At 36.6% G+C, this 17,952-nt stretch overlaps 2 protein-coding genes and 1 non-coding gene across 5 annotated transcripts in view; 1 reads left to right on the top strand and 2 right to left on the bottom strand.

The window, feature by feature from the left end:
- LOC124155916 overlaps positions 1-15,342 on the top strand; it is a 120,032-nt gene extending 104,690 nt beyond the window's left edge. Inside the window, exons 2-11 of one of the 3 annotated variants that reach the window (XM_046530136.1) lie at positions 1,056-1,473; positions 2,227-2,494; positions 3,095-3,397; positions 4,000-4,354; positions 5,326-5,809; positions 6,336-6,612; positions 8,107-8,439; positions 8,981-9,263; positions 11,119-11,301; positions 14,453-15,342. In XM_046530136.1, coding sequence (XP_046386092.1) covers positions 1,067-1,473; positions 2,227-2,494; positions 3,095-3,397; positions 4,000-4,354; positions 5,326-5,809; positions 6,336-6,612; positions 8,107-8,439; positions 8,981-9,263; positions 11,119-11,301; positions 14,453-14,790 — 3,231 coding nt within the window. In that variant the 5' untranslated portion in view covers positions 1,056-1,066 and the 3' untranslated portion in view covers positions 14,791-15,342. Of the gene's footprint in view, positions 1-1,055; positions 1,474-2,226; positions 2,495-3,094; positions 3,398-3,999; positions 4,355-5,325; positions 5,810-6,335; positions 6,613-8,106; positions 8,440-8,980; positions 9,305-11,118; positions 11,302-14,452 lie in introns of all 3 variants that reach the window. The other 2 variants (XM_046530138.1, XM_046530139.1) reach the window with 2 other exon arrangements.
- The window catches only part of LOC124155917 (rab3 GTPase-activating protein catalytic subunit), a 166,877-nt gene that overhangs the window by 132,996 nt on the left and 15,929 nt on the right, over positions 1-17,952 (bottom strand). The window contains exons 8-9 of the mRNA XM_046530140.1: positions 17,694-17,780; positions 16,164-16,378 (exon numbers count right to left, since the gene is read on the bottom strand). Coding sequence (XP_046386096.1) covers positions 16,164-16,378; positions 17,694-17,780 — 302 coding nt within the window. The remainder of the gene's footprint in view (positions 1-16,163; positions 16,379-17,693; positions 17,781-17,952) is intronic.
- Positions 17,217-17,289, bottom strand: Trnas-gga. The gene has a single exon. It is a non-coding gene; the product is annotated as a tRNA-Ser (tRNA).

A 17,952-nucleotide genomic window follows, 5' to 3' on the forward strand; every position in this document is an offset into this window, starting at 1 on the left:
TTGGCGGGACCATTAGTTAGAGAACCAATTGTACCACGAACTAAGGGAAGTTCTCTAATATCGATTTCATAATTGATAAGCAATCTGTTCTGTGATTACTGGAATACATCACTTATTGGTCTGGGTCTAAATAGATTAAAGGTTAGCTAATGGTGGCCAATCCTTTTCCGGTATTTTCCTCTTCGCTGATGGTTACCTCAGGTAACCGAAAAATCTGTTTCGAAGATTGTAACCCAAATTTTAACTAACGTAATTGTGGTCTTATTATAAAACGTAACATTGTTGTGAATTAGCATTACAGGAACGAAACGTTGCCGAGCGTTTAAGTCAACAGCACACGGCGACCTTAGGTAAGGACGACACTAATATGAAATAGTTAGAAGAGCGCGCATCGGCTTCTGTTCATGGGATCGAGAGCAAAAACCTTGATACCGAGATCAGATTGGCTGACTATAACGCCTACTACAATAGCGATCGTTTTCATGTTATTAATTTCTATTGGACATTTTATTTCCTTTAAATCATACAATCAAGAAGAAAGGAAAGTGTTAGAATTTCAATAAAATCTACTCATAAGTATTTACTTTGCTGTCTCCATTTCCCATTAAATGTGAAAGTTGGGATACCGATGTTGGGTAACGGTTGGTTGGTCGGCTTTTGGTCACTGCGCAACCATGAAGCATGCTCATAAAATATTTACTATGACGGAGGAAATGGACAACCCTTGTATAAAAAGGAATTAGGATATTCATTTCGGTCTTCATAAGTAATTTAAGACCTCGTTAAGTAAAATAAGATCGTAAAATTTCGCGGCGAAGTAGCCGGAGATATTCTTCCAGGGTTGTTAACAGGTTGATTTATTGATTCAAATGATTGATGGCGATTGGCCATCAATCATTTGAATCAATAAATGATTTGGAGTACCCAGGTGGAGTACCAGGTGAAGAATCCGAGAAGAATTTCGTCAGCTACTTAAAGTCGCAGTGCGCGAGACTATAAAGAACAGATTTTCGCCGAGCATTGAAGTCACCTCCGATCTGCTTTGTCAATTTCAGGCGGGGACGCGATGGAGTCAGATCGAGGAAGGCCGGGCCTGGCGTGGCGCCTCGCCCTGCTGCAGATCTTACTGTTCGTGCCGTCGAGGGCGTCGCAATGCCCCTGGTCGCTTTCCTCACCGCAGCTGCAGGCCTCGTGCCTCTGCGCCTCCAACTCGGCCAAGGAGGTGTCGGTGCAGTGTGACGCCGCCGACTACCAGCTGCTCCTCGACGGACTGGCGGCGTCCACGCGATCACCAACCGGCACCACCGTACCCATCGACCTCCTCTACGTCAACAACTCCTCGCTGGAGCACCTGGGGCCCGAGCTAATCAAGTCCGCGGGGGTCGTGCCGCGCAGTCTCCAGGTTTCAGGGTGCCAAATACGGAGCGTCGCGGCCGACGCTTTTCAACCGCTCATCGGGAGCGGCTCTTCGGCGTGAGTATGCGCGAGGTCTCGCGGCTTTTTTTTAAGCGGTCTATTCGACAAATACGATTTAAGAGTGGTACGCCCACATGCTAAACGTTTTTCTATCCCTCAATCGAGCAAAGAGTGTATACTCATGCATGATAAATTTCTACGGTGGCTGTGCATGTCTCTCGGGCTTCCTACCGGGTTATGCACTCCATTTCTTGCGACGTATCTATGAAAAAGTATTCCATCGAAACGCCGGCAGAAATGGAGTGCCTAACCTGGTGGGATGCCCGAGACATTAACTGCCACCATTCGCCACAAAAGAATCAAATTTTATTCAGTTGTCTGGCTGACAGCTAGCATTATCTTAGTAATATTTTAAAATTTCACAGGTTAAGAATTTGAAAATGTAGTTTCATGCTGTTTTGATAGTTAACATTTTAAGATTTCACCTTTATTTTTTTAATCCACCAAATAAGATGACATCTCCAGCTTAAAAACTGTGAACTGATGGTCTGTAATTTACATCACCCTCAAAAGGGGCGAAATTCATGCATTTATCTTTGTAGGCAAAAACTTTTAATAGAATCATGTTCAAAGTCAGAGCTGGCCATTTTTTTGCTGACATTTAAGATGCAGGGCCATTCCATAATGAGCATTAATTTTGGGCAACAATTACCGTCATGCGCTAGTAAAACTAAATCAAATTATTATAAGCAGCATGTGAAAATGTTGACATCATGCCTACTGACTTTTCATTTTATTATCCTTTTTCAGTTACAGAGGAGAACCTTCTAACATGAGGAACCTGAATTTGCATTCCAACTACCTGGAAAATATACCCGTGGAGGCTTTAAGACCCCTGACCTCTCTAACCCTTCTTGACCTGTCTCACAACCGCATAAGCAACATACCCATTGGAGCCTTTTCCTCCCTTCGATCATTAACAACTCTCCGACTTGGAGGCAATCCATTTGCCCTTCGAGTTCCATCAGCAGGGGCCTTCCGGGGATTGTCAACTTCCCTAAGAAATCTGGATCTCAAGGTACCTACAACCCATTTTGCTAACACCTAGAAACTAGGGAGAGAGTGGGGCAAAACCGACTGGGCGGGTCAAACCAACCCCTTTAAAATCACCCGGTAGTTTTTGCTTTCAAGCAGCAACATTATAAATTAGTTTCAAAGACTACAGAGTTTCTGATAGATAAGCCCCGGACATGCAAAAGAGTCTTAATACAAAAAACGGCACTATAATTGAACTACAATGATAGAATTTATGAAAATTTTCATTAATTCAATTTTCTTACTTAATTCCAACTCGCCTACAGATAAAAGAAGGAAAATTTTAAATTATCAACAATCAATCTTTGAACCGTAAACAAAAACGAAACTAGGTCATAAAAATTTTCATTGAATAAAAATTTTCCAGAACTTCTGGTTGAATTATAAGCACACTATTATTTCATTTATGAATGTAAATAATTAAAATTATTCCTACTGTTCACAAATAGCTTTCCCACAAAACCAATTTGATATCCATGAACTGGCTTGAACTGTAGTTTCACCACATTGTTAATATAATAACTTGTGTGATTCACCACATTTTTCAATAGCTTTTATGCATAATATTTGTTTAATTTCCTAGGCAACAAGGCAAAGGGTATTTCCAGCAGCAGCAATCAGAGGCCTGCGCGCCCTTGCTTTCCTCGATCTCTCTCAGAATTCAATAAGAGAAATTGGTGGAGAGAATAAATCAGACTCGAGAAATGATGGGCCTATGTCCACATTGGATTCAATTGCTGCTATTAACTTGGAGAGGAATCTCATCCGCAAGGTGCACCCAAGAGATTTCCAAGGGATCAACGACACACTAAGCTCTCTTTCCCTACTGAACAATCTGCTGGCTGACTTTCCAATTGCAGCGGTGTCCACTCTGTCTGAATTACGGGTAAGACAACCGACAAATGACATGAGTACCAATTACACATGAAGTAATAAGTTGCATTAAGAAGCCACAAATTAATTCAACATGTTCTAAAGAGACTTTTGAAGATGAAAATATTTTGCAAGAGACAACCAACCTTATGGAAATGTACAAGTGGCAGAATCGATATAATAAATGGTTCATTATTAAAAATAGAATTTGGATGCAGATAAAATAAAATTTAAATGAGAAATGGATATTTCATGGGAAAGAAAACCAAGAAATTAAATATGGCTCAAATTTGGTGATTCAAAACTAATGTGGTAACACTCTGAAAGACAAAAATCTTATGAATGGAACATAATAAAGTCAAATATGCATAGAGGCGTGGCGAGTAAACTTGCATTTTTTGTGAGGTAAATGTCACAAGCATAATCCAGGTTTTATTCACACTCTCAAGAGTTAACTGCAGCATTAAATTTTCTCGCTGAAAACCTAAAACTGACTTCATCCCACAGAGTTCATCTTGGAAAATGTTTCAGCTGGTTAAATGCCAGCTAAATTGGTGATTACTAAGTTTACCTACAATCCTTGCCTATATTCCAAATAAATTTCTACATTCACAGGTTTTGGATCTCGGTTTTAACCTGATAGCTAATATACCACTGGAAGCATTCAAAGGAACACCATCACTAACACTTCTAGCACTTGATGGCAACCCATTGCCAACACTAACATCAGATGTACTATTGCCAGTTGCATCATCTTTAAGAGGCCTATCCATTGGTGGAAGATCTCTGACATGTAACTGTAAGCTGCGATGGTTGGCTAATTGGATACAGAAAGGTATTGTGCCGGGTGGGGGTGACAGAAGTTCTGGCTCAACAGACATTCAAGTCACAAGTCGAGAGAGAGATCCTCAATTTTGTGGTGCGCCAGCAAGACTACGAGAGAAGCCGTTCCATCTCATCCAAGCAGAAGGTAAATACATTAAAAATCAATTTTTTTCTTTAAAAAGCTATAATTATTAAACAAAAAGTACCTATTCCAAGAGCAGTTCAAAATTTCACACTTAACAAGATCAAAGCAGTCCCCCAAAACAAAAGTTCAGAGTTTTACTATTATAATTTTCACAATGAATTTTTTCTCAGATATTATCCTAAGCCATGATGATATCAAATAAAAATTGGGGGAATAATTATGAATTAATACTAATTGCTTGCAATGGGTAGCTTAAAAGCAAAATTAAAGTAAATGGTATGTGCCATGATGTCTGTTTGTCTGTCTGCTATGCGCTTCCATACAGCAAGGATTGCAACCAAAGATATAACATAGGTGCATTTCATGCTCCCGAGCCCTGTAGTGCTACTTTCAGTTACGTAGGACGCGTCTTTTGCGTCGTTATCTCATTATCGTTTGTTACGTCACGTCATACAACTTCTGCAGTTGGACATCTTTCCAGGTAGGCACACCTCTTGAAAAGCTCAAAAAGAAAACAAAAATCCTGCTATGTAACCATGAATTCCAAGTTCCAACCTTCCCACTTCTCGTGGTACTATCATTCGGAGCAATGCCGGGTGGCCACCTAGTCATGAATAATAATAATAATCACACCACGGACTCCTACCATTCTCATTTATTACTTTTTGGGGCTTGGATTTGGGAGATTCCCCAAAAAATTAGGGCAAAAGAACTACCCTACATAATTGACAGCCTTTTTGCTGAAAATTAAAACTATACTATGAATATAAAGTAAAAACCACCATATATGAATCCATTTGCACTTAAGAAGATATTGAAATGACATAAAAAACTAAATGATTAACATTCCTTCTTTTTCACTGCTGTCTATTCCAATCAGCACACTCATTTTTTTTTCTGTATTTCATAGCAAGTATTTGTGGAGCTACAAGAAATAACTAATGCCACCAATATATTTTACAATTATACAGAGTTAACATGTGAAGATGAAAAGGAAGAGGAGGAAGAAGTGAAGCCAGAGGTGAAAAAAGATGAACAGCAAGAGCAAGATGATGACCCAGAAAATAAAAGGCCATGGGGTCCAACAACAGCTACGACATCTTCATCAACAAACAGGCCTCCAATAACAACATACAAATCACCTGTAGGCTTAGGGCCATTTCCAACTCAACGACCGACCACCAGCTCAACTACAAGACTTCCATCAAGCACCACAACTGCAACAACGACATCTACATCCACCACAACAACTGCTACAACCAGCACAGCTACCACTCCAAAAAGAACTTTCCCCACAACAACTCAGACAACCACCACTGAGTTTATAACTACAGGATTGACAGGATCACCCTCATTCACTGTTTCCAAGCAGCCACAGCTCATAAAACACTCCACTTCAACACCAACAATCAGGAATAAATCAACTGCTCCACCTATTGTGCGACTTGGAGATGCGTAAGTACACACTGCTAGAAAATGACAATAACTTAGTATCTCCTTTCCTTAACTTCGCTATCACTGCAGTATAATCTGATAACTTTCTATCAACGTGATATGAATCTGACAGAATCAGAGAAAATAAATACCGTAAAAATACTTTTTTGCAACAGAAATAATATCTGGCACCAGCACTTGAGAGCTTAATGAATATATCTTGCATGACCAAAACTTAAGCCTAATAACCAATAGTTGAGACAAATTATGATAATCACAAAGATAAATAGAGATCATTCACTAAATAATAAGTCCTTTTTTACTCCTATTTTATTTTAAAAAAAAAAGGAAAACTGAAAACTGGTGCCTGAAAGTCTCCCTCCCTTGTGCCTCTAAGAATGATTTTAGACCCTAAACCATGAAAAAGATTCAACGCAATTAATTTCAATTCATTGCCATAAACCTCAACCATTTGGATATAATTTCATTTAATTCAATTAAAATATTTAGTTAAAATTTAAAAAAATGTATTTTCACACAAATCCAGGGATAAGAAGAAAATACAAACCAAAGACAAGCAAACAAAAATTGGAGATACAGAAGGAAGCAATGAAAAGAAGAACATCGATGTTATAGTCCAGAGTATTGCGAGGCAAGAAAACTCCGTAATCATCAAATGGGAACCGGCTAACAAAGGCCAAGGAGCAAGTCGACCCTCTGGATACCGAGTCATATACAGACTGTTTGGAGACTCCACATTTAGAAGAGGTCCACCCTTGGAGCCATCGGAACGAGAGTTTCGTATCAAGAATGTTCCTTCTCAGGTATGGCTTTTCTCACTTACACACAAGTCCTAAAAGTTCATTTCATGAAAATCTCCCATGGTAAATAAAGTATAAATAAAGTAATTTTATCACTCGCCATGAGAATATAGCTACCATGGCAAGGAAAAAATTCAAACTCTGAGAAAAAGGTTACTTTACCAATCTAAAATAAGCACACAAAAATATTTCCAATTAGAGTATTGAAGGAAGAATCCAAAGAGGCCACTGTCCTGAAAAGAGGATGATGGGAAAAAGTATTTAAATAACCTTCTGATTGTGCAAATAATCCACAAAGTTCGAATCCCAGTCAAGACGAATGATTTTTCCCTCTGAAAATTTTTCGCACAATTTCTGCCTTTCGGATGACTCCATAAAGTTATCACTGTGGCCAGTCCTGGTATACTTAATTTAACCTTCTGATGGTTAGCCTCACTAAGTTAGTCCTGGGATGGATACAAGAAGATGATAAGAATAACAGTAAATTGAATCAGGGACTAATTATATACAGAGGTAAATAAGAATTTTCCAGAATCTTCAAATAACATTATTCAATTTAAAGCCAGACAATGAGGTTTAAGCTAGGAATTGATTCACCTTCAATGGCAATACTGAATGAGATGCCAATAATAACAAGGTATCAATCACAGAATGTTTGCCCATCGTTGAAAATTATGGCTTCAGTGGCTTGAATAAAAACAATTCTACAACATTATTCAAAAAGACTATTTTTGTTCCTATTTTGCTATTCTTGTTAAAAGTTCCACTCCTCCAAACACTCTTTAGATAAAAAGCAGTGACTCAAGATCAGAATACCCCTGATGGGCAATGTAAATATGAGCATGAAAAATAACTGTAAAATTACATTTAGTTTGGGGTGAAACAGATGAAGACCTTGATAAAAATTGCCAGGACAAAGAACGACACAACAGAGGAATGTAGATAAACTTTATAGAAATAAGCAAATTTAAGAAAAGATCGCATGGTAAATTGCTGTAATGCCATTCTATTTACCTTCAAAACAACAGTAATTGATAACTAAGACCACTATGCACAGATATGTTAATAGGAGAATCCTACACGTTATGTGTGCAAGAATTAGTATTAATTTCTCCATTTCAGCAAAAACAAAAATATTAAATAATAGAAAGCCTGTGGGTTCAAAACTGAATGGTAAGGAAGACTTTTAACCTAGGAAATTCCAATATTCAAATATAGAATAAAGCATTCACAACTTTTCAGGCAAATGAGATGAGAATATGTTATGTTCAGAATACACAATGATGTATGAGGTGGAAAATGAAAGATAAAACTTTGTAAGGTTCACTTGATATTAAAAATGGAAAGACTTAAAAGTTAAGCCTGAAATCAATATATTTGTGAAGTGACAACTTTCTACAAAGATCGCAGAATTTATCCCACGAATAAGCAACTTTTTGATGACTTGCAATGATAATTGTGATGGCAAAAATGAGATATCCATTTTTATTCGCACAGGAATGCATAGTTGTCTGTGTAACATCACTGGACCGGCCAACATTGACTCCTGAATCTGTACCATTTAGCCAATGCAAAGAGGTGCGCACATCTCAAAATGGACATGGGGCAAGTCATGGAGCACCACCTCCAAACAGTTCTGGCGGAGGAAGCCAGCACATGGACAAGATAACCATTGCAGCAAGTGCGGCTATATGCGGCACTGTAGTTTTAGCTGTGATAGTGTTTGTTGCAACCAGTAGGAAGAAGCACAAAAGTCAGAGGTCAGACTCGGACATAAATGAGAAGAAAGCAGCCCTGGCTGCAGCCGGTCTTGGTCCTGGCATTGGGATGGTAAGTACAATTTACATAACAATGAATGCATTGAAACATGACATATTTTGGCTAAGAAAACATATAATTTTTTAAATATAAATTCAAAAATAACCTAACGCCAATATCAATGCCAGATTTCTATACAGATCAGTCATACAGGGCTCTTGAATATGGGATCTGGTTAACTGAATTCATGCCAGCTGAATTAACGAGCTGATATATTGATACAGATAAAAAACAAGAAGCAAGCAAAACAATTTTCAACAGACATTTCTGAGAAAATTTCAATAAGTTATCAGACTACAATTCCATAATTCTTTGTACGTAGATTCACTACTCAAAATGCCCAAATTTTCCATTAATAAGAAAAAATTTTAACCTTAAAGGGTACCTTATAAAACTATTATTAACGCCCAATTTTTGTGAGCACTCAGGGCTAAAAATCCCAGTAATCATAATGAAAATTAATTTACATCACCACATATGTATATTATGACATTGGTGTATTTGAATGCTGAGTGGATGGTTTATGAATAAGGGATGTTCCATTCCAAAACAGATTGGACCGCACCAACTTATGCACCCTCATCTAGTCCCCGTTCACCCTCTGCACCCAGTGGCCTACTCTCAGAAGGGCACCCTCAATCGATCAACGCTCTACCTCCACAATGGAGGGGGAGGGATGCCAACAAGCCAAGCACCCACAATAATGGTGGACCAGATGGCCGGGCCTATGCCTAATGGCATGGGAACAGGAGTGGCCTCAGACTGGGAGCAAGGATCCGTCTACAGTGGAAGGAGCATTCCCAGACCACAGGTGTTTCCAGAGCAAATGACATCAGGTGATTTCCGACCTCACAATCTACGAAATAGTCGCTCGTATGTACGTAAAAGTTAAACAGAGGTTATTTTCCAATCTCTAAAGCAAACAAAAACCAGCTTGGCCTAGAAATAGAATTAAGTATCAAATAAAATTATCACCATAATCTTAGAGGATCTAATGATCAAATTTACATTTTTTTTCCTGTCCATACATTATGAAAATGAGTGGTTAAATGGTCCCATGGACCTATAAAAGGCTGCACCTAGGAGAGCCTCATGAACAATGATTTGTAAACTCTGCAAGCTGTAACTTTAATTCCAATAATGACCACAAGGTGCATAATTTGGCACATCCATTGGATTAAAGAATTGTATATTCAGCTTTGTGTTAATTTTACATCACCTGAGCCTCTCTCCTAAAAACATTTTAAGACATCATTGCAGATAATTAAGAAGTACGACTATTCAAAAACTGAAAGGACAACTTTGAAAACTGAAAGCCTAACTGTGACATAAGACAAAACTGACATTCTCATAAATGATGTACATACATTTATAATTTTTTTCTAATTGTGAATATTGTAATTATACTTTTCACCACATCTTACTGCACAGAATAGTAATTCATGTATGTACAGAATACACCCTAACTTTGAAATTCAATTTCAAAATAAGTAAGTACCTTTATTTTTATAAATTCATTAGAGTATGTTATGTATATGTTTCTGATAATTGTGATTTATGTCAATGATAACTGCATGACATGTGATGACTATTTGCATGAAAAAATCATCAATACTTAAATAATTTTAAATCTTGATAATGAAGTAAGACATTTAAGCTTCTATTCCAAGCGCACTGAGCAAGATGCCACTTTACGTTTCCAGTTAACAAGGCTCCCAAAAATGCACTTCATTCCATATGTTGCACTAAACATTACCTGATGCCCTAGCATTGCAAGTTGTTTTTTATACAAATTTGCCTTTTAATCCAATCTCCAAATCCACAATGTATCTTGTGTCTTTTCTCAGTGTTTTTTTTTATTATTTAAAATGTTTAAAAAACAAGGTATCATATACCAAAAATCACTGTCAATTATCTAACAATGTATCAGTCTGTGATTTATTCACTTAAAACATTTACAAACATCTCACTCGTCTAATATGTATGTTGCATTTCATCTGCATCACATGCATGCATAGATTTCAGTTTTTGAATAATTTGTTTCTTACTTAGGTATATCAGATACATAAGTCAAGAATAAACCAAGTCTGAAAAATATATCGAAAATCTTAGGTAAAGCATATCACTTCAACTCATCAATGTCATGATTAAATATAACATTTACTTCATGATTATACCTTCTTCAGGCACATATATGATCAAAAATTTAAAGAACTGTCTCACCGAAAGAAAGAGCGGAAAAAAAATTAAGGAAAAAATTCTCCTCTTGTTTACCCTTCACCTTCAAGGAAGGTCGATTTCTAATGACACAAAAATGATATCAACACCAATGAAATTCATGATACTTTCAAATCAAATATCAATTAGCCGACAAAAAACCATTTGGAGCAATTATCATGATACAGTCTTAAAGCGATTTCTCTCATTTTTTTAGCTGGAATGCATTTAAAATATTGAAAATCAAGAACTTCTAAACTGCCAATGATTTGAATGATAGCCTGTGCTTAAATGAATGCCTATCACCCCTCATGACCCCTCCTTTGCAGCTATGACAATTTTAGAGCCAACGATAGCCAATTATTCGAGGGTAATGGCAACGTAGGAAGGTATTTAACCATCACAAAGTTAGGCCCCATCAGCTTTAATGATTTAGGATAATTACTATAGCATAAAAACTATCATTTGAACCAGGTCCAATGAATCGTTCTCAAACATCACGGCTTAGTGGAAAGATTGTTGATGGCATAGGAAATGGCCGGCCATCTAATGCTGGAGGAAATCGATCCATAGCAGATGGCCAATCCCAACGTAGTTACTCAGGCATCTCAAACCACAATTATTTACAAGGAGGCCGACATCCTTTGGCACGACCAAGTAAGTGAATTTATTCCGGTTTCACAAAATTAGAAACTAACACGGTGAGGAGTATAAAATAGAGGGCTAGTTATAGTTATATAACTTGTGAAAAAAAACCATTTCCAAGACTAAGAGTTTGAAAGGATATGAGAGACAGCATAATTTCTGGGGAAAGCTAAGCATCTTCACCTATTTTAGCATCATAGATGGAATCCATAATCTTCTAATCTAATGTCTTACCCTGTGTTTTTGCATGCAAATGATGTAAGGGCTCTATAGGTATAAGTGTTTGGTGACTGATCTCATGCTGAAGGAGGAGGGTATTTAAGAATATTTTACAAATGGTGATGGATACAACTTTGCGTGATCAATACCATGAACAGAAGAACTTCACATGACATTTCTGCAAAAACTTCTGAGGTTACTTAAATATGACAGTGAGGTAACTGTATTCATTATTTTCTGAAAAAACAATTTCAGCGATCAAGTGAAAAGTACCATGTATTTGTAAAGAGTGCATGATTTTTCCAATAATTATTCCAACTTTCACCTATAAAACCTTTCTTTCACTAAAAACCATCACACTTTTAAGTGACACTTGAGTGAGTTGACAGTCAAAACAAAAATGAATACTGTAAGTCAGCTATGCAAAAAAAAATTACAGAATACAAGAGTGATTTTAAGATTTCATGTTTTCATACCCTGGTTGAAGTAGAGTTAGGTTAGACACAAACTGTTTAAAATATCATTTGAATGTAACTGATGAAAAGATGTACTGTTTCATCTCTCGTAAGATTCACAATTACGACCAAGTTGAGATTTGTGTTTCACCTTAATCTTACCAACTTCTCAAGTGATATCTTTGATCGGATTTGCATTCCTTGATTAATAAGCTAATGCTAAGAGTAGTTTTAAAATATAGTTACACCACATTTGATCTTAATGGAACTAATTAAATTTATAAAATATCTGACGATATCCATTCTACAAAGTTATATTTATCGTATTTCGAAGCATAATCCAATGCAAAATTAAAATAATTTCCAAGGGCAATTCGATAGACAAATTAAGAGCCCAAAGCGCATATAATTATATCTGTTCAAATACATTACAGATAAGTATTTTTGATACATTACCATTCAAAGATTAGAATAGTTTAATTTATAATTTCAAAATTTACGTGTTAGCAAACCAGCATTATCTTTTCTTATAACTTTCACTCACTGCCTAATAATACTGGAAATGCTTCATTAGATAATTTCTCTGCTTGTGTTAATAACGTTTCATGCACTTTGACTAAACCCTAGAATTAACTATAATCTCCTGCTAACCAAAATGTAGATACATAACCAGATATCTCAGCTGTTCATCCAAATGTGAAAATAACCATTCCTCCAAAACTTATGCTCATTATGGATTATGTTGAGACATGATGATGTCAAACAAACTGACTCAGACCTGATGAATGTACAACTTGTGACAAATTCCAACTCAAAATAACTCCAGATGTTTGAAAATGACAATGACCAACAGAAATGTTCACCATCTTACTTAAATGAAGTCAGTTTTTTTTCATATCAAGTATGAACACTGGATGACATATGTATGCATTAACATGCAACTTTATGATGTAATTAATGCACAAATTTCACTGGGATGAACATTTTAATGATTCTTTGCGGCAAAAACTGTCAATTTTTTTTTCATTTGCATTTGTGTGTATTTTGAATTAGCATCCCATTGCCGTACATCACAAGTTTATAACTCACAAGGACAAAGAACAGCTGAAAATTTAATATTACAGTGGAATTTATGTAACAGTAGTCATGGTGCATCTATCTGTATCTGAATCCTCCACATTTTGTGAAAGCACCAAATTCAAAAACTTTTGCACTTATTTCTCTATAATTTCTCTCAATTCTAACTCTACATGGAACCTATTATAATTTCTTACTATGTATACATATTTAACTATTCACTTTTATCAATACCAAAGGAATAATCTCTAAAAATTGTACATTCCAACTGGACATTAAATTAACAGATTGGGTGGCATAATTTTTAAACTACCCATTGTCATTAATAAATTTTTATGATCCCATTGGTAGCTTCTTTGAGCTTCAGTAAACAAAGGCATCTGATTCTGTGTAAAATAAAAATTTGTATTCCATACAAATAAATCTAAAGCTTGTCATTATTATATTTTATTTGCTGAAGAATAGGTTTAGAGCATTTGACTGATGCAACAGCCTTTCAATAATTAAATTCTGATCCATATTTTATGCAACAAAAGTGGGATAGGTTACAAGCCTATTTAACATTAAAAGTAATTAAACACAACATGATGAAATCCAATAAATTGCATCTTTGTAATGCCCATAATAAAAATGAAGCAACTACAGTGAAACCTCTATTTTACACTTTTGAATGGACCACTTACAAAAAGTGCAAAATTGAGGATATTGTAAAATAGAGTATCATTATCTAAAGGCGGTATTGTTTGGGACCTGATAAAAACGGTGCAAAATCAGGGAAAATGTATAATGGGGGAATGTAAAATCGAGGTTTCACTGTAATTGACAAAAGCTGCTTTATAACTTGTTCTATTGGTTGTCTTTCCCATATTAAAAGTAGATATGTTCTTATGAGGGAATGGTCCTATGACCAAGAGGATAACGTTTTTCATGTGAATAATGGGCTCCTAGGCCCATGGAAAATGTGTTCACCATGATTGTAATAATGTTCCACTCTCATGGGAAATGTATTGCTCAAGAGAAAGGTTTTACTTGTGGGAATCGTGACCTCCCATCATGGAATCATCATGGATCCAGTTCAATTTCCTTTACTCAAGTTTGAATTTTGGTGACAGAGGTCAGCAGCTTTCTGTGTAAGCGGCATTTTTCATGGACAAGATCCTGTCCGGCTTTTCCTCTTGAGCAACATCATGCCCATGAAGAAACTTTCCCATGAAAAACTGTACCTTAAAGTATTACACAAGACCATTTTCCCATCAAAGAAACACATCCATCTCTTATCAAGAGAATTTCACAATGGGAAACCATCACTTCTTTAAAAATTATGCTAAAAAAAACATATTTTGCGGACCCAGTGATGTTAGGGGTAGCACAGTCAAAATCACGGCACTAACAGCAATGACTTCCACAACTAGGTGGACTTCGAATGTCGCAGCACTCGCTAACCAACATATCCCTAGCCTCTGAGAGGATGTCAGGAAGGGCAAGTGGTACGGGCTATCCGCAGTCATACGATGTCGGCGCAAACACGTGTCAACACCAGCACCGAGCACGAAAAAATCAAGGCGGCAATGGTCGTGGAGCAAGCAGTGCAGCAAGATCTCGAAGACGGTATGGAGGAGGAGGGAGTGGGGGTGGATATGACACAACTTCAGACAACAACTGGACAGATCATGACTTGGACATTTATGTCGCTCGAAACCCCACAAGAGCCAGTGGACGTGGTGGTGGAGATCGTCTGGTGCAGCTTTAACATTGTGCTTCAAATATCTCAAGTAAGATAAAAGTGTGACAGTTTGCGACACACTTCAGTGTCATATGGACGCCTATGGTGGAATTACAATCGCCATTGCTTCTTTGTGAGAGAGAAATAATGACATTTTTTGCGCTCTCTTGCAAGGAAAAAAGCAACAAGATCCAGCATATTGTTTCTCTTTAAGTGTATTCAGTGAACTTCATCCAAAGAAAACAAAACAACCATTTGGGTGTGTACATATACACTTAAAAAGACTAATTAATCGCTATGTAAATAGTAAGACATATAAATAGTAGTATTTATCGCCAGATAAGACGTTTGTTGCATGTGCATGAAATTAAAATGAGAAAATTTTTTTGTTGAAACTATGGGTCAACCTCCTTAAGCATCAATATTTACAAAGTGTGTGTAAGTGAAATTGTGTAATCAAATGTTCATTTTTTTATATAACTTGCTTGGTTGAATAAATGTTACTTTATACATAATTTAACATTTTGTGCAATGAAATGTATACAAATATTCTTCTTGTAATAAAAACAGCCAGTGTTACATTGGAGCATTTTAAATCAAATGTCCCCTATAGTAGGATGGCAATTACCACATTTTATCAACAAAGGCAAAAAGTTGAAAGAGATTTGGTTGGGTGGCAATTAAATTCCAACAGGAATATTTACCCAAGGAAAAAATTGGCACGAGAGAAAATTTGTACAAATCGCAATAATGTACACTAATCTCTATCGTAACAGGCTCAACTTTGTGGAGGTTCATTCTAATAAATAAAAGCGAACAAACTATGTATAAATCCACCAATTTATTTATGTGGTACTACTAGTTTCGACGCAGCGGCGTCATCATCAGGTACAAAGGCTACAAAGAAACAAACATCCTTATATATCATGTGGTATCAGGAGGAAGAAGGTACATAGGTGGAAGGGGTGGCTGGGAAATCTGAGGTATGTGATTGGGCAATGTGGGAGGGTGGTGAGAGTTGGAGAGGGGCGGGGTGTGGAAGACCGTTGGTCGGGAGTAACGGAAGGTTGTTGGTGACCAACGGTCTTCCACACCCCGCCCCTCTCCAACTCGCATCACCCTCCCACAACGCCCAATCACATACCTCAGATTTCCCAGCCACCCCTTCCACCGACCTTCTTCCTCCCAATACCACATGATATATAAGGATGTTTGTTTCTTTGTAGCCTTTGTACCTGATGATGACGCCGCTGCGTCGAAACTAGTAGTACCACATAAATAAATTGGTGGATTTATACATAGTTTGTTCGCTTTTATTTATTATAATTTACACTAAATGAGACATGAGTGCATTTGAATCTCTTTCCCATCTCTATAAATAAAAAAATTGCAACACTTACCCAGGGAGTGGTATCAGCTTGTCCCATCGGTATCTTGCTTCTTGGGCAACCTCATACCATAGGTGAGCAACAGCCATTGGGCCTCCGAGTGTTTGGTGAACAAGAGCAAGGGCTTTGGTCAATCGCCACACAAGCCCATCTTTCGGACAAGTTTTAGGATCAACAGATTTAAGCAGTGATCCAACCTTCAAATGCTTGCCAAGCCATGGACATTCCTGATAAATGAAAATGTTTCAATAATGATAATAATAATTTTATTGTCGTTAAGCCTTTTCAGCAATAGACAACGTCAAACATCTACAAATATTAAAACAGTATGCATTGTAGCTTATGAAATTTGAGACAAGAACACTACACAAATACAAATACAATTTCTTTTACACATTGACAGCAATTATAAAAGACCAGCAATCCCTAGATTTTAGTTTCAAAAAATTCCTGCAAGGAGTAAAACGGTCTTGCAACAAGCCGTTCGAGTATTTCATTTTTGAAATTATCAGCATGAATATCTACCATACTACATGGTAACTTATTGTATATTCTTATCCCTATGCTCTTGTAGTTGTTAAATGTTGTGGATAACCTGTAGTTTGATAAATTTAATTTGTTTCTATTCCTTGTGTTATGACAGTGAATATTTTGTCTCTGAAGTAGATGAGGTAAATTATTCTTTGTATGTAATAAAATAGAGTTAATATATAAATTAACAACTGTCAGTATTTTAAGTTCGATGAAAAATGGCTTACAGTGAGCTAATTTATCAGCATTCGTCATAATACGAATTACTTTCTTCTGCAATAGAAGGATTTCATTAATACGACTACAGACACTCCAGAGTACAATTCCGTAGGTAACTATGCTTAGATCATTCATTAAATTTTAAACACAAGAGGCAAACATGCAAGTAATCAAATATATTGGTAGGACTAAGTACATGTCATTCCTTATTCAACCAATTTGTGATAGCCTTCTTTCTGCAGCACTAGCCAGAAAATTTGAGATTAAGAAAATAAAATATGACATATGCAAAAAATCCACAAAGAATAAATCATTCGCCTTGACCGGGATTTGAACCCGGATCTCCCGATTTCCGGTCGAGTGCTTTAACCAGTTCAGCTAACAAGGCGTCATTCCCCTATGTGGAAATTTGGACAGAATGGTATAGACTCCCAAACAGGCGGTTCAAATCCCGGTCAAAGCAAATGGTCTTTTTCTGTGGATTTTTCATACCATTTGTGCACTTCGGGTGACTCAGGAAAGTTATCACTGTGGCTACTACCAGGATACTTAAATTAAAATATAACACCTAAGAAAATAAAAAATGTTACAAAGCTACTTTTTCTAAATCCCAAAGCTTTATTACTCATAATTTGAGTTCAAATGGTTAATAATGATATGAAAAATAATATTGTCTGAAAAATAAATGCTAATTGAAGGGCTAAAATTTAACAATATATATATTGCTTAAGAATTAATATTTCAACACTAAGAGGATTAAATGTAGATTAGTTTTTTGTGAATGATACTTGCCTTTTTTTGGGTGGGATTCTTCACCTTCACTTGAGATGATTCTGAATCACTAGCACCTTGAGTGAATCCATCTGGGTAAGAACTGACCTAAAGAATAAAAAATAATTACATAAGTCGAAAAATTAGCTATGTATACACATTAGTAACAAGAAGCACTAAATATACAATAATAAACTAAGACTTTTGCCTCACAGACTTTATTATGGCCGTCTAGAGTGTATTTTTCACAGATAAGCCATAGAAAGCAACCCACTTTTCT

The sequence above is a fragment of the Ischnura elegans genome, chromosome 3 (genome assembly GCF_921293095.1).
Source record: "Ischnura elegans chromosome 3, ioIscEleg1.1, whole genome shotgun sequence".
Classification (NCBI taxonomy): Eukaryota; Metazoa; Arthropoda; class Insecta; order Odonata; family Coenagrionidae; genus Ischnura; species Ischnura elegans.